The following is a 17,566-nucleotide window of genomic DNA, read 5'->3' on the forward strand; positions in this document are numbered from 1 at the left end:
AGTTGGAGGTCTTTCTGCCTCTTAGCACCATGTTGCCATGTGAGTTATACACATGGCAAGTGAAGCACTCGGGTGTTCAGAAATTGGGAATAAGTCCTGTGAGATGCATAGGGCCCTAATTTAAATAAATACATTTTTAAACCCCGATGTTCTACTTGGAAATGAAGAATACTTTTTAATTCACTAATTTCACATTTATACACCTGAATACCAGGAATAAATAAACATCAATGAATTAACTAGGTAACCCAGTTAATCCCTAATTCTCACTGATTGTTGTTCAAAGCAGTTTTCATACCACATAAATATCACTTTTCAAACAGTAGATTACAATGACTACAAGAAGCATACAAATACAATATTTGAAACATTTTCTTTACAATTTTTATATTTTTCCAACTACATCAAGAATTGGTACAAAAGTAAAATACTGCAAGTGCTGGAAATATGAAATAAAACCATAAAATGCTGGAAAAATTCAGGTCTGGTAGCATCTGTGCAGAGGAAAAAGAGTTAAGACTTCAGGTCAATGACTTCATTTGAGCTCAAGAACTTGTATTATACTTGAATTCTAATGAAGGGTCGTTGACCTGAAACATAAACTCTCTTTTTCTCTCTACAAATGCCAACTGATCTGCTGACTATTCCCAATGTTTTCAGTTTTTGTATCACAAATGTGTAATTAGCTTTGAAGAGGACTACACAAAAGCAGGGCAGGTGAACAACTGTTTTGTCATCCTGTACTGTGGGTGTCAGGTAATTTTTGCAATCACCATTTCCTTGTGCTAAAATGAGCGAATCATTGACTATTTGGAACTACGTGAACCCGTGTCTAACCAATTAATGTTACAGTATTTTTATAGATAATTTACTTCTTAGTGAGCAGGTAAGATGAAACAAAGATAAAAGCAAAATACTTTGGGTGTTGGAATCTAAAACAAAAACAGAAAATGCTGGAAAATCTCAGCAGGTCTGACAGCATCTGTGGAGAGAGAATAGAACCAATGTTTCAAGTCAGTTCTGATGAAGCGTCGGGGGCTCTATTCACTCCACAGATGCCATCAGACCTGCTGGGATTTTCCCCCATTTTCTGTAAGATGAAACAAAGCTGCTTTTAGCTGAACTATACTTATGCAACCGTCCCTTCTTTTCAACACATATAAGACTCAGTTACATAACTAGGCCCATATTTTCCACTTTGAGGCCTCAGACCCATGGGAAATGATACCTCAAGCGTCTATAATACTGGAGTTAGCAAATGTGCCATGTTCAATATGGAATTCAAGGCGCCTAGGTCAGATTTCTCATTTCTAGAGGTTTTTCTTACCCAATGTTACATAACACTTAGGAGTAGCCACTAAGCCCTTTGAATCTGCTCTGCCATTCAATATGATGTGCAGATGCTGGCATTGGACTGGGGTGGGCACAGTAAGAGGTCTCCCAACACCAGGTTAAAGTCCAACAGGTTTATTTGGAATCATGAGCTTTCAGAGCACTGCTCCTTCATTAGATGAGTCACCTGATGAAGGAGCAGCACTCCGAAAGCTCGTGATTCCAAATAAACCTGTTGGACTTTAATCTGGTGTTGGGAGACCTCTTACTATTCAATAAGATTATGGCTGATTAGTATGGTCCCAGCTCCACTTCTTCTTCTCTCCCCACCCCATGACCCTTGAATCCTTTGTCTATCAAAAATCTAACTCTGCCTTTAATAAATCCATTTTTTTCTGATGAGAACCCAACACATCTACATTAATTGAACAAGGTATTCCTCTGATCTGGAAATTGCTCAGGAGGTACCCTTACAATTTTTGAATGATTGGCACAGATAATGGGTCTTCTGTAGATGTGAGCTTTAGCAAAGTACATTCAACTTGATATTTTGACTTCTCCTACATGTCATATAAATACACATACATACTTTTATTGTCATAATAGAACAAGTGTAAAACTTCTCATTCATTAATTTTGTCGTATTTATAAACTAAGCAATGACCATGGAAGGTAATTGCACTATTAATATGTTTATGGAGTTAAAGGCGTGCTAAACTCGAAACTTTTCTTCAGTTCTTGTACCATATCACTCAATTCTAGGATGTGCTGCTGAATCTGCAAGATAATTCCAAAAATAATCAGTGTCTTAAGTCATTTTAAAATGATATTTATGGACAATTTAAAATGTGGGTAAAATGACACAACTGGTCAAATCCGCATATTAAACTTGTATAAATTACCTATTCATCTGTAATGTTTACACAAAATCAGATCATTAATCTGTTTTTGCATTTCCCTCTGCTCATATAGTGCCCAATAAATTCCTGACAAACATTAATATTCTAGCAGAGTGCACTGGATATTGATGTGAGAATCCTGGGCGATGATTAATGTTGTTCAAAATTGATTAATCAGTAAATAGCTCTTGTATCTACGACATTGTTAAAGATAAACTTCAACAAGGAAAAATTGGCAGCCAGTGCAACTGAACCAATAGGGGAGAGAAGAGAAATAGTGGAGTGATCCAGGAAAATAAGGTTAAGTGAAGAATCTGTGATTGTGCAAGAACTAGATGCTTAGGATAGTGGAGTTTATTCAATGATCATAACTTATGGATCCAGCCCCACTGTTCCTGCCCAGAATTTAACCAGAATGTCAACTCCCTGTGGTCTCTCATTAAAAGCCTATGGGTGGCACAGTGGTTATCACTGCTGCCTCACAGCGCCAGGGACCTGGGTTCGATTTCCAGCTTGGGTCACTGTCTGTGTGGAGTTTGCATGTTCTCCCCGTGTCTGCGTGGGTTTCCTCTGAGTGCTCTAGTTTCCTCCAACAGTCCGAAAGACGTGCTAACCGTGCATTGGCCATGCTTTAGAACTGTCACATCTATTCTTGAATCACATTCACTCTGTGTTGCTCTGTACTAAATCAACTGTTTCCATTCATGTGGAAGTGACCTTCAATTATACTCATGAGCCTGGGCTAGAAATGAAGTGGGAGGGGGGTCAGAGTTCTAATCTTGGTCACTATGCAGTGATCCATGTAAGTAAGTTTGTGAGGGCAGGGTCTGATGGGGTTAGTGCTACCTGTTGGTTCAATAGCCTGCTGACACACACTGTCTAGGCTAATGCACAAAATAACTTGAGAGCAGTGATGGGCAGCGCAGGCTAATGAGTGGGCTGCATGAGTGGCCCTCCTTCATCTCAGTGGACCGCAAGGTTACTATCAGGCTTGTTCACTAACCATGACCCTATAAATAAGATTAAATATATTTAATACATGCCGAATATTTCATAAAAGTTATAGAAAAGGCTTAATCATTTATATATCAATAGAATTGTCATCAACTTCAAATGGCAAAAACAAAAGAAATATTTACACTTTGAATACAGAGAGAGTACTGGTGTGCGCAAAATATCTCACTTCACTTGTCCTTGCTTTAGGTGTATCACTTCAGTCATGCCGTTAGGAAAAAACCTGCACGGACGGAAATCAGCAGAATGTACGGCAGTGCTGCACATGGGCAACGGTCAGCAAAATGTCTCGTGAGCTACACTTGGCACAGTGGTTAGCATTGCCGCCTCACAGTGCTAGGGACCCGGGTTCGATTCCTGCCTTGGGTCACGGTGGATGCGGGGAGTTTGTACTTTCTCCCTGTGTCTGCGTGGGTTTCCTCCAGATGCTTCAGTTTCCTCCCACAGTCCGAAAAGCGTGCCGGTTAGGTGCATTAGCCATGCTAAATTCTTCCTCAGTGTACCCGAACAGGTGCCAGAGTGTGGCGACTAAGGGATTTTCACAGTGACTTCATTGCAGTGTTAACGTAAGCCTACTTGTGACACTAGTGAATAAACTTGAGAACCCAAGATGGGATGCATGTGGCCCCTGGGCTGCATCTTGCCCATCACTGATCTAGAGGATGCTTGATGTCTTCTAAGCACCAGTGCTGGGAAGCACCTTAAAGGGAGAAAGGAGTGAAAATGGGGAGAACAAAATCAAACTACTTCAACATTGAAGCACATTGTTCGTTTTTGTGGTAGAGTTATATTATTAATTATTCGTAGCAAATCTGGCCTAAGGTATATGATGCTAAAAGTGTTAGCAGCAATACTGTCCGTGGCTTGTTAGCCTGATGATTGTGGAGCTAGCCAACAAATAATTATGGAACTGGCTATTGATTTTGAATATTGAGATAAGTAGATGTACATTCCCTTACTGTTCACTAAATGAAATGCTCTTTCTGGAACGCAACAGGTTTTAGCCTTACAAACAATCCATGAAGGATTTTATTTGTAAAACTTACAATTCCAAAACCTCAATTTAAAAAAAAATTTAATCTGTATAGTTGCGGCTATAGGGGTTTAATTTCCACAGGGTTTCTCCCGAAAAGAGAGACCACGGAGGCAGCCTGCAGACACAACTAGCAATCCATAGAACATAGAATCCAGAGGGGTTTCTGTTCTCATTTCAGGGCCTACAGTCTAAAAATATATATTTTTGCTCATCTGAGAGCACCTCTATGTTGAGGTGCCCTTGAAGTCACCCGCCTGCCTCTGCCATGACCAGCTTTCCTGATGGAGCTACCAATGAATTAGAACTACCCAGTTGACCCTATGACTGGGCATCAGGAACCCACAAAGTGGGAAACCATCACCAGGAAAATAGCTCCTCTGGTTTGGCCTCTCCGCTCGGTGCCCACGTTTGGTCCCAATTTTGAGGCCCTCAAAGTTCAGGTGAAAATCCCGCCTGAGGTCTCAATGCCACTCGCTCACCCTCCTGCCCTCGGGAAGGGGAGGAATGAAATCCTAAGTTGGTTTCGAAGCAATGTTAGTGCAGTTCAGAATGAAAGCTTCCCCTCCAGTTTGCAAAATGTTCATGGCATTGGGTGATCTCAGAAAGGAGAAAAGAATTAATGGAACAGGTTTCCTCCCAGAGTCCAAAGAGACCGTAAGACCATAAGAGCAGAATTAGGCCACTCGGCCCATTGAGTCTGCTCCGCCATTCAATCATGGCTGATTTTTTTCTCATCCCCATTCTCCTGCTTTTTTTCCATAACTCCTGATCCCCTTATTAATCAAGAACCTATCTATCTCTGTCTTAAGACACTCAATGACCTAAAGAGGTGCAGGTTAGGTTGATTGGCCATGCTAAGTTGCTCCTTAATGTCAGGGGAACTAGCATGGTAAATACGTGGGGTTACAGATATAGGACCTGGATGGGATTGTTGTCGGTGCAGGCTTGATGGGTCGAATTCCTTCCTGCAATGTTGGGATTCTATGATTCTAAGAGTGGGTCAAGAAGCTTCTTGAGTCTATTCTGCATTTCATTTGATCGTGGTTGATCTGTACTTTAATTCTATTTACTCAGCTTTGCTCCATATCCTTTCAGAACATCATGGAACAATTTTTTTTTCAAGACATTTGTCGAGAGTTTGTCTTGAGATGAACAACCAGTGCAGATCAGTATTCTTCCTGCATATGTTGCAGCCAATCCATGTGTATGTCACAATTTTTTGTAATCAGTACAGCCTATATTCCTCTACAGAATAAAAAGCATAATGATTTCCAGCTCCTTCGATGGATCAGTTGGTAAAATAATTCAGAAATGGAAGTCCTAGGTTTGACTCCCTGTTCTGAACAGTCGGTGTTTCAGAATTGACTTCAGTGAGACAGAGAGGAAATCATCCAACCTTTCTATTCTTGACCACTGCTGGAAAGTGATTATTTCCAATTCCAATTCTCTTCCTGCACCTAGTGGTGCACTGAGGCAGACTTTTGTCTGTTCCATGGCTAGTAATTCCTGGTAAGGAGTCTAACAACACCAGGTTAAAGTCCAACAGGTTTATCTGGTAGCAAACGCCACTAGCTTTCGGAGCGCTGCTCCTTCGTCAGATGGAGTGGAAATCTACCACTCGCAGTGTGGAGTGGATTTCCACTCCATCTGACGAAGGAGCAGTGCTCCGAAAGCTAGTGGCGTTTGCTACCAAATAAACCTGAAGGACTTTAACCTGGTGTTGTTAGACTCCTTACTGTGTTTACCCCAGTCCAATGCCGGCATTTCCACATCAGTAATTCCTGGAACAGGTCGCTAGTCTGTTGCCAGGAGCTTATAGCTTGAGGGGCGCCACTCCAAGCGTGGCTGACCAGTCTTCCCCTGCCTTACTGCCAGCCATTGATCTGTTTGGAAGGGTGTGCAGATTGACACACCCAACCTGTTTGACTGCTTTATGAATGCATCTTCCTTGGCCATCAAGTCCTGGGATGGGACTCGAATCTGGAGCTTCTGGCTCACGAGAGGGGACATTGACAATTGCGCCACAAGACCATTGAATGGTTAGCACTGTTGCCTCACAGGGCCAGGGACCCGGGTTAAATTCCAGCCTTGGGTGACTGTCTATGTGGAGTTTGCACGTTCTCCCCACGTCTGCGTGGGTTTCCTCCGGATGCTCTGGTTTCTTCCCACTGTCTGAAGACGTGCAAGTTGGGTGGACTGGCCATGCTAAATTACCCCTTAATGTCCCATGATGTGTAGCTTAGATGGAAAATGTGTAGGGTTGGGGGATAGGGTGGGGGAGAGAGTCTGAGTAAGACATTCTGTCAGAGGGTCGGTGTAGACCCAATGGGCCGAATGGCCTCCTTCTGCACTGTAGTAGCAGTGTGGTTAGCACTGCTGCCTCAAGCGCCAAGGACCCAGATTTAATTCCAGCCTTGGGTGACTTGGGATGGAAAGGAAAAGTAAATAATTATACAGCTTCATTCTATGAAGTGATTAGTTGGTGATGTTATTATTGGGCTTAACTGCAATGCCTGTGAAGGAAGGTACAGCCCGCTGATACTCACCAGACTCCTACATGAAGAATGTTGACTGATTTAAGCAAGATACCAGAGGATTGTCACTAAGGGTGGAACTGTATCAAAGCAGGAGTTAGCACTTCAGAGTGGAGAACATTGGAAAAATAAATGTTTGAACAATTCCATTCCCACTGCAAAACTGCAGAAAAAGCCTGAAATAGAATGGGAATAAATATGATCCACATATAAACAGCACACTTACTGCATCAAGCTGCGTGTCTGTATCATCCGATGCAGTGACAGATTTCATATCTGCTTTTCTTACATGCATGTAAATGTTAAAAATTGCCATCTTTGTCATGCCCAAGATAAGGGTCCTTTTAGCTGCTGTGTTTTGAATATGTGCCCATGTGGATTCCTGTAAAATTAGATAATGGTACAATTTCTTTTGAAATCACTGTGCTAGTTACTTATGATCTTCAATAAAAACATGTTCTTAGTCATTTGAAAAGTTTATTCTGGCAAAATATCTTTGAAATAACATTGATCCAGATTATGTAGTGAGCTGCAAATTAACATCGCTCGCCAGTTCTCACTGTTGAACTTGCTTGCAGATGTTATGTGGTTTTTTAAACATGCTAATTAAAGAGAGTCAAATTAGTGCAGACCCTTCTCCAGGAGATCCAGAACCTGTGTCTCCTCGCAGTGGCATTGTGGTTAGCACTGCTGCCTCACAGCGCCAGTGACCTGGGTTCAATTCCCAGCTTGGGTCACCGTATGTGTGGAGTCTGCACGTTCTCCCTGTGTCTGCGTAGGTTTCCTCCGGGTGCTCCGGTTTCCTCCCACAGTCTGAAAGACGTGCTGGTTAGGTGCACTGGTCAAGCTAAATTCTCCCTCAGTGTACCCAAACAGGCTAAGAAGTCTCACAACACCAGGTTAAAGTCCAACAGGTTTATTTAGTAACATAAGCCACTAGCTTTCGGAGCACTGCCCCTTCATCAGGACTTACCTGATGAAGGGGCAGCGCTCCGAAAGCTAGTGGCTTGTGCTACCAAATAAACCTGTTGGACTTCAACCTGGTGTTGTGAGACTTCTTACTGTGTTTACCCCAGTCCAACGCCGGCATCTCCACATCATGGCTACCCCAAACAGGCGCCAGAGTGTGGCGACTAGGGGATTTTCACAGTAACTTCCTTGTAGTGTTAATGTAAGCCTACTTGTGACATGAATAAATAAACTTGAAACTCCTCAACTAACCAGCTTGAAAAATTCTTACTGAATTCCCCAGATTATAAACAGGTTAAGTCTTAGTTAGACTACTGAAACCTGTGTAAAATGATGAGATCTAAGGATTTTTGGCTTAATTTCTAGAAAACACTTACCCCTTTTATAACTTTCGCTTTGGCATCTTCCAATCGAGCTTGTAATGCAGCCAGGCTATTATGGTATGTCATAACATCATTATTTTTTTCTTTCATGAATTGGTTATGATTGGCTTTAATTGTCTTTATGACTTCTTGATCTTCATTGTACTTTGCAATTAGGAGGTCATATGTATGAAATAAAGTCTCAAAACGTGTGTTCACCATCCTGATGTCCTGAAACTTAAAAAAAAAAGCAACAAGAAAATCAGGAGCAGTTTGTTTATATACCAAGAGTTTGAGAAAAAATAAATTTACTAACACTTGCATCCAAGTGAGGAACGGTTGAGGATTCTGGGTCTGTACTCGTTGGAGTTTAGAAGGATGAGGGGGGATCTTATTGAAACTTACAGGATACTGCAAGGCCTGGATAGAGTGGACGTGGAAAGGATGTTTCCATTAGTAGGAAAAACTAGAACCAGACGGCACAACCTCAGGCTAAAGGGACGATCCTTTAAAACAGAGATGAGGAGGAATTTCTTCATCCAGTGAGTGGTGAATCTATGGAACTCTTTGCCGCGGAAGGCGGTGGAGGTCAGGTCATTGAGTAAGACAGAGATAGATAGGTTCTTGATTAATAAGGGGATCAGGGGTTATGGAGAAAAGGCAGGAGAATGGGGATGAGAAAAATATCAGCCATGATTGAATGGCAGAGCAAACTCAATGGGCCGAGTGGCCTAATTCTGCTTCTATGTCTTTATGGTCTTATGGCGTACAGTCTTGCATCAATCTTAAAGAAAAGGGCCTCTATTAACTTATTAACGCCAAGGTTCCTTGTTTCTGTCTGTAATATCACTTATCTTTACCTCCCGCCATTGAAGCTGAATTGCTTGCACATACTTCTGCAACATCCAGATTTATTTGCTGGTCTTTCAGGTGTCATCCTTCACAGAATGAAACACATCCAAAACCTTGCTGTTTCTCTTTCTTAGGGCAGAATGAACTGGTGTGCAGGAGGGGCGGGTACAATTGGATGCCATGGCAGAAACCCATTGCCTGCCCACTCTTGCTTACATGTGGCATGGAGCATCAGGCAGCCTACTCACCAGTGGGCCATTTGTGGCCCTTAGATGGCCAATTAATGCCTACTTTAGACCTCCTCCCACCATCGCTAGGATCTGCCCTACAGCAGAGGGTGGGGGCCAAGTATCCAGACCACCAGGTGAAAACCAGCAGCCTTGTGGCCGGGCTGGAGTGGGAGTTGTTGGTGCCTCATGTCTCAGGGGTGGTACAGTGGTTAGCACTGCTGCCTCACAGCGCCATGGACCTGGGTTTAATTCCCGGCTTGGGTCATTGTCTGTGTGGCGTTTGCAGATTTTCCCCGTGTCTGCATGGGTTTCCTCCGGGTGCTCCGGTTCCCTCCCACAGTCCAAAAGACGAGCTGGTTAGGTGGATTGGTCAAGCTAAATTGCCCCTTAGTGTCAGGGGGACTAGCTAGGGTAAATGCATGGGGTTATGGGGATAGGGCCTGGGTGGGATTGTGGTCAGTGCAGACTCGATGGGGGTCGAATGGTCTCCTTCTGCATTGTAGGATTCTATGATTCTATCCTCCTCATGCCCATTAGAGGCACCCCAAGGTATTTCCCAGCTCCCCACACAAACCTCCTCGACCAGCACTTGCTGGGCCCTGCCAGCCAGGCTCCAGCAAGAACCTGAACTTACCTAAAGGCTTGCGCCCCATCAGCATTTCCTCCTCGGGCCTGCATACAGCCTCAGCTATGATCAGCGTACCCAGTGGCATTGCTTGGACAAGAGCGCTGCTGGCCATTGATCGGCAGGCAGCTTTCAAGAGGTGGGATACGTTGCTGAGGACAGAAGAAGGGCTGCCTCAAATCAATGACACTAAATAGCTGCAGCAAAAGCCGGCCAAGCACAGTTGGGCTCACCTCTGAATTTAGCACAGGGCGGGACAACTGGCCCCAACATAAAATTCAGCCCCAAATCCCATTGCTTTATTACCCCATTCTTGTTAAACTTCAAAGGTTCCACCTCCACCAACTTCAAAATCCTTGCCATCATCTATTAGTCTCTCTAAGACCTTGTTGCTCTCTATCTCCTCAAGACCAACATTCCATCATACGTTCACTGATCTTCCAGCTCGGGCCTCCTTTGCGTCCCTCTCTATTTTGGTTCCATCTTTGGCTGCAAACCATTCAGCCAGTTTAGTCCCATAGTTAGGAATACTCTCTCTGTATTATCTCTCTCCATTAATTCAAAGGCCTCCCCAAAACCTATTTAAACAGTATTTAAAAACTCTGCAACTAGCCTCAATGAGTATGCCACTACGGTAACTGACTTCGTTAGTAAATGTGTAAAAGATTGTGCCAAAGAAGCAAATCCGCGTGTTTCCCAACCGGAAACCATGGATAAACAGGGATAAACACAGTAAGAGTTTTAACAACACCAGGTTAAAGTCCAACAGGGATATCCACTGCTTGCTGAAGTCTAGGTCTGAGGCGTTCAAGCCAGGCGACACTGACCTATACAAGAAACAGTAAGAAGTTTAACAACATCAGGTTAAAGTCCAACAGGTTTATTCCTGTTGGACTTTAACCTGGTGTTGTTAAACTTCTTACTGTGTTTACCCCAGTCCAACGCCGGCATCTCCACATCATGACTATACAAGAAAGCCAGATATGATCCAAGAAGATCCATCAAAGATGCCAAAAGACAGTACCGGACCAAGCTAGAGACCCAGGCTAGCCACATGGACCCCTGCCGATTATGGCAAGGTCTGCAAGATATAATAAGCTACAAGATGGTGGGTGCATCAAATGAAGCTTTGTGGGTAGAGCTTAGGAATAAAAAAGGGACAGCTACATTGCTAGGTGTTTATTATAGACCCCCAGATAGTCAGTGGTAAATTGAAGAGCAAATATGTGCGCAATTCGCAGAGGGGTGTAAAAATAATAAGAGGATAATTATATTAGGTGATTTCAACTTTCCCAACATTAATTGGGATAGCCATCATGTTAAGGGCTTAGATGGAGTAGAGTTCTTAAATTGTATACAGGAAATCTTCTTAGGTCAATAAGTGGAGGATCCAACAAGGGAAGGAGCTATGCTGGATCTAATTTTGGCGAATGAAGCCGGACAGGTGGTTATGTGTTGGTGGGGGAGCATTTTGGTGATAGTGACCACAACATGGTTCAATTCAAATTTGTTATGGACAAAGAAATTGACAAGTTGCAGAAAAGGGCCTTGGATTGGGGGAGATTAGATTTTAACAAAATTAGGCAGGATCTGGTCAAGGTAGACTGGAACGAGTTACTCGTGGGAAAATCTACAGAAGAGCCGGGGGGGGTGGGGGGGGGGGCAGTGTTCAAAAATGAAATGGGGAGGGTACAGGCCCAACATGTTCCTTCTAGGGTAATAGGAAGGTGTAACAAATCCAAAGAACCATGGATGACCAGAGACATCCAGGATACAAAGAGAAGGAAAAGAGAGACTTTTAGCAAGTATAAGAGGAGTAAGTCTGTGGAGGCATTAGTGGAGTACAGAAAGTGCAGGATGGAGTTTAAGAAATCAATTAGGAGAGCAAAGATGGGATATGAGAAAGCTCTGGCTGGTAAAAATAGGGAAAATCCTAAGATATTTTATAAGTATATCAGTGGGAAGAGGATAACCAGGGAAAGAGTAGGGCCCATTAGGGACCAAGAGGGAAATCTGTGGGTGGAGGCAGAGGACATTGGTAGGGTGTTAAATGAATATTTCACATCTGTCTTCACCCATGAGAATGAGGAGGTAGTTATGGAACTTGGGAAGTGAGACTGTGAGGCTCTAGAGAAAATTATCATAGGGAGTGACAAGGTATTGGAGGTAATAGCGGGCTTAAAAGTGGACAAATCTCCAGGTCCGGGTGAATTGTGTCCCAGGCTGTTGTGGGAGGCAAGGGAGGAAATTGTGAGGGTTCTGACCCAAATTTTTAATTCCTCCCTGGCCTCCGGGGAGGTGCCAGAGGATTGGAGAACAGCTACTGTGGTCCCACTATTTAAGAAAGGTTGTGGAAACAAGCCAGGGAACTACAGACCAGTGAGTTTCACATCTGTGGTTGGGAAAGTACTTGAGAAGATTCTGAAGGAGAGAGTCTATCTCCATTTGGAGAGGCAAGGTTTGATCAGGGATGGTTAACCATCAGCATGGTTTTGTCAGAGGGAGGTCATGCCTAACAAATTTGATTGAATTTTTTGAGCATGTAACCAAGTGTGTGGATGAGGGTTGTGCGGTTGATGTAATTTACATGGATTTCAACAAAGCCTTTGACAAAGTCCCACATGGGAGACTTATTAAGAAGGCTAATGCACATGGGATACAGAGTGATCTGACAAGGTGGATTCATAATTGGCTTAGCTGTCGGAGGCAGAGGGTGGTGACAGACGGCTGCTTTAGTGACTGGAGGCCAGTGACCAGTGGCATACCACAGAGATCCATGCTGAGCCCCCTATTGTTCGTCATTTATATAAATGTCATAGATGACTATATGGGGGGGTAAAATCAGTAAGTTTGCCGATGACACAAAGATTGGCCGAGTGGTTAACAGTGACGTTTAGTGTCTTGAGTTACAGGAAGATATAGATTGTAGAAAAAAAATCATAGAAACCCTACAATGCAGAAAGAGGCCATCTGGCCCATCGAGTCTGCACCGATCACAATCCCACCCAGGCCCTACCCCCACATCCCTACACATTTACCCGCTAATCCCTCTAACCTACGCATCTCAGGACACTAAGGGGCAATTTTTTTAGCATGGCCAATCAACCTAACCCGCGCATCTTTGAACTGTGGGAGGAAACCGGAGCACCCGGAGGAAACCCACGCAGACACGAGGAGAATGTGCAAACTCCACACAGACAGTGACCCAAGCCGGGAATCGAACCCAGGTCGCTGTAGCTGTGAAGCAGCAGTGCTAACCACTGTGCTACCGTGCCGCCCCGTGATCAAGATGAGATGGTCAAATGGGCAGATAAATGGCAGGTAGAATTTAACCCTGGAAAGTGTGAGATGATGCACTTTGGAACGAGTAATTTGACACTGGGAAGTTCTGACACTGGGAAGTTCCGAAGAACAAAGGCACCTTGGCGTGTTTGTCCATAGATCTCTGAAGGCAGAGAGGCAGGTTAATAGGGTGGTGAAAAAGGCATATTGCACACTAGCCTTTATCAATTGGGCTATAGATTACAAAAGCAGAGGGGTCATGATGGAGTTGTATAGAACTTTGGTGAGGCCTCAGCTGGAGTACTGTGTGCAGTTCTGGCCGCCACATTATAGGAAGGATGTGAATACACTGGAGGGGGTGCAGAGGAGATTCACCAGAATGCTGCCTGGGATGGAACATTTAAGTTATGAAGAGAGGTTTGATAGGCTTGGGTTGTTTTTGTTGGAGCAGAGAAGACTGAGGGGTGACCTGATTGAGGTGTTCAAGATTATGAGGGGCATGGCAGGGTGGATAGGGAGTAGCTGTTCCCCTTGGTTGAAGGGTCAGTCATGAAGGGACACAAGTTAAAAGTGAGGGTGGGAGGTTTAGGGGGGATTTGAGGAAAAACCTTTTTACTCAGAGGGTGGTGACGTTCTGGGATGCACTGCCTGGGAAGGTGGTGGAGACAGGAAGCCTCACATCCATTAAAAAAGTACCTGGATGAGTACTTGGCATGCCATAACATTCAAGGCTATGGGCCAAGTGCTGGCAAATAGGATTAGGTGGGTAGGTCAGAGCATTTCATGCGTCGGTGCAGACTCGATGGGCCGAAGGGCCTCTTCTGCACTGTAGTATTCTGTGATTCTCTGATGTAAAATCGCCAGCTCCAACGCACCCCTCCCTGATGAGCTCAATGCATTCTATGCCCGTTTTGAGCAAGAGGTCAGCGAGAGCACGCCCTCCACCCTGGAAGCCTCAGATGAACCTGATGTATCTGAGATCACCATGACAGATGTCAGAACAGCCTTCTCGAAGGTCAGCCCACGGAAAGCGACTGGCCCGGATGGGGTACCCGGACGAGCACTCAGATCCTTTGTGGATCAGCTGGCAGGGGTATTTGCAGACATCTTCATCCTCTCTTTACAACAATCTGAGGTCCCTGTCTGCTTTAAGAAGACAACCATCATCCCGGTACCAAAGAAAAGCCAAGCAGCGTGCTTTAATGACTGTCATCCAGTCGCTTTGACATCCATCATTATGAAGTGCTTTGAAAGGTTAGTCATGGCACAAATCAATTCCAGCACCTGGATTGCCTGGATCCACTATAGTTCGCCTACCGCCGCGACAGGTCCACAGTGGATGCCATCTCCCTGGCCCTGCACTCAACCCTGGAACACCTAGATGATAAAGTCACCTATGTCAGACTCTTATTTATTGCCTACAGCTCAGCCTTCAACACCATCATTCCTGCGAAACTCATCTCCAAACTCCTCAACACCGTGCCCCACTAGACTGTGTCCTCAGCCCTCTATTATACTCCTTATACACCGATGACTGTGTGGCCAAATTCCCCTCCAATTCGATTTTCAAGTTTGCTGACAACACCACCGTAGTGGGTCGGATCTCAACCAGTGACGAGACAGAGTACAGGAATGAGATAGAGAATCTGGTGAACTGGTGCGACGACAATAATCTCTCCCTCAATATCAACAAAACAAAGGAGATAGTCATCGACTTCAGGAAGCACAGTGGAGAACATGCCCCTGTCCACATCAATGGGGACGAAGTAGAAATGGTTGAGTGCTTCAAGATTTTATGTGTCCAGATCACCAACAACCTGTCCTGGTCCCCCCATGCCGACACTATGGTTAAGAAAGCCCACCAACGCCTCTACTTTCTCAGAAGACTAAGGAAATTTGGCATGTTTGCTGCTTCTCCAGCTTTTCCACCAACTTTTACAGATACATCATAGAAAACATTCTTTATAGTTGTATCAGAGCTTAGTATAGCTCCTGCTCTTCCCAAGAACGCAAGAAACTACAAAAGGTCGTGAATGTAGCCCAATCCATCACGCAAACCAGCCTCCCATCCATTGACTCTGTCTACACTTCCCGCTGCCTTGGAAAAGCAGCCAGCATAATTAATGACCCACGCACACGGACATTCTCTCTTCCACCTTCTTCCTTCGGGAAAAAGATACAAAAGTCTGAGGTCACGTACCAACCGACTCAAGAACACCTTCTTCCCTGCTGCCATCAGACTTCTGAATGGACCTACCTCGCACTAAGTTGATCTTTCTCTACACCCGAGCTATGTCTGTAACACTACATTCTACACTCTCTCCTTTCCTTCTCAATGAACGGTATGCTTTGTCTGCATAGTGCAAGAAACAATACTTTTCACTGTATTCCACTAATACATGTGGCAATAATAAATCAAATAAAATAAATCAAATCAAATCAAAAGCCTATTGCTTTAAGACCATCTTCAATCATTACCTACTTCCAGAACTACTTGTATCTGATTATGTTTGCCTCTGTGAAGCATTAAGTGTGCTAAAAGAAAAGTGCAAGCTATTCATTCCCCTTCCAAAAAAGTACCATACATACAAAACTTAAGCGACACATTCTTTAAACAGTTACCTCCTTTGACATTTTGATTACGTTCTCCAAGAATTTTGGATAAATGGAATATGCCTCCACTTTCTTCTTCAGTTTCTCCCTCTTCTTGATGAGATCTTCCAGCTCTATTTTAAATTGAACAAGATCCTTTTCCTTCTGTTTTATTAGTTCGGTCTCAGTAATTATTTTGCTCTTTGCTCTTTTTTGCTTGGCATCATTTTCCTTAGGAGGCGGAAGAGGTAAAGTAACAAGCATCACTGCACAAATTACTGTCACGTTAAAAAAACGGTTTTGAATAGGTCATCTTCCCCTGCAAACCCTTTTAAGTTGCATCTCTAATTCAGGCCTAATGATTGCCTAGGATTGTGGGAGGCCCTTGTCTGAATATCTTACCCTGAGTTATTCCCTCACTTAAGATGAGCAAATAATATAGCTTCCGCATGCCCTTTGATGACCTAAATTGAATGTTCCCAGTCACTTTTATTGGAGCAATATTACTGCCTCTGAACCCGAAGCTCTGGGTTCGAGTCCCACCCCAGGACTTGATGGCCAAGGGAGGTGGGTTTATAAAGCCGCCGATAGGTTGACTGTCAACTTGCAAAAATGCTTCCAACACGTCAATGGCGGGCGGTAAGAGTGGGGGAGACTCCTGGTCAGCCAGGCCTGGTGTGAAGTGACGCCCCTCAAGTTATAAGCCTCCCACAATGAAAGTTGGTACGTGCAATTTGAGATCACTGGGACCGCAAATGTACATTCAGACCCCTGGCTCAGAAATGTCTCATCTGCCAATGGCCAAAAGCATGTATTGTGTGGTCTTCGAAACCAATCAACACAAAACATTTGGCACTGACCTCTGGAGGCCCTGTATGACCTGGTAGGCCTCAACATTAAAATGTAACAAGGCCAAGTACCAGGAGTCGAAGTCATGTCTTGATAGACACAATTGTCCAAAACTGGCAGTGATACTAGAAACAACAGGGTATGTTACACAGTGAACGTTCTGATCCACTTGGAAATAACAAGTAACAGACTCTATACTCCTTAAAGGAGCAAAGTGCCTGCTGCTGGCAGTTTAAAATAAACCATGCTCTTTCCCTTTAACTAAATGAAACTAGAGATGGACTTAGAGCAGTCGGAATGCTAAAAACCAAAAGCTGCTTAAAAGCCCACATGAATCATAGAAATCGTAGAATCCTACAGTGCAGAAGGAGGCCATTCAGCCCATCGAATCTGCACCGACCACAATCTCACCCAGGCCTTATCCATAACCTCATGCATTTACTCTAGCTAGTAGCCCTGACACTAAGGGGCAACTTAGCATGGCCAACCGCACAGGAGTAGAGGCCACTACTGAATAGTTATACTTTAGCTCTTCTTTTCTGACTTGTGATACATAGAATTATACAGAATCTATAGCACAGAAACAGCCTGACTATGCCAACAAAAGTATATGCCTTTGTTTGTGCTCGAAATCAGCTTCCTCTCACCATGTTTGATCTAACCTTATTAACATAATCTTTTACTCCTTTCTCCTTCATAGGCTTATTGAGCAATCTCTTAAATGCAACCATGCTACTAACCTCAGCTACTCCGTGTAGTAGCAAGTTCCACATTTCAACTACTCTGAGAAATTCACCAAAATTTCTTCTTGTATTCATTAGTGATGATTTTATATTTATGACTGTTAGTTTTGGATTCTCCGACAAGTGGAAATATATTCTGTACGTTCCCTCTATCAATCCCCTTCATAATTTTAAAGTCAGCTATTAGGACATCCCTCAACTATCCCTTCTTTAGAGAAAAAAGCTATGGCCTGTTCAGTCCTTCGTG

The 17,566-nt window shown here is 43.8% G+C and overlaps 1 protein-coding gene across 1 annotated transcript in view; it reads right to left on the bottom strand.

Moving 5' to 3' along the window:
• Window positions 1-2,025: 2,025 nt before the first annotated feature.
• cfap73 (cilia and flagella associated protein 73) overlaps window positions 2,026-17,566 on the bottom strand; it is a 45,891-nt gene continuing 30,350 nt past the window's right edge. Inside the window, exons 5-7 of the mRNA XM_078226093.1 lie at window positions 15,758-15,958; window positions 8,162-8,383; window positions 2,026-2,109 (exon numbers count right to left, since the gene is read on the bottom strand). Of these exons, the coding sequence (XP_078082219.1) occupies window positions 2,026-2,109; window positions 8,162-8,383; window positions 15,758-15,958 (507 nt within the window). The remainder of the gene's footprint in view (window positions 2,110-8,161; window positions 8,384-15,757; window positions 15,959-17,566) is intronic.

Source organism: Mustelus asterias, chromosome 13 (assembly GCF_964213995.1).
Source record: "Mustelus asterias chromosome 13, sMusAst1.hap1.1, whole genome shotgun sequence".
Taxonomy (NCBI): Eukaryota; Metazoa; Chordata; class Chondrichthyes; order Carcharhiniformes; family Triakidae; genus Mustelus; species Mustelus asterias.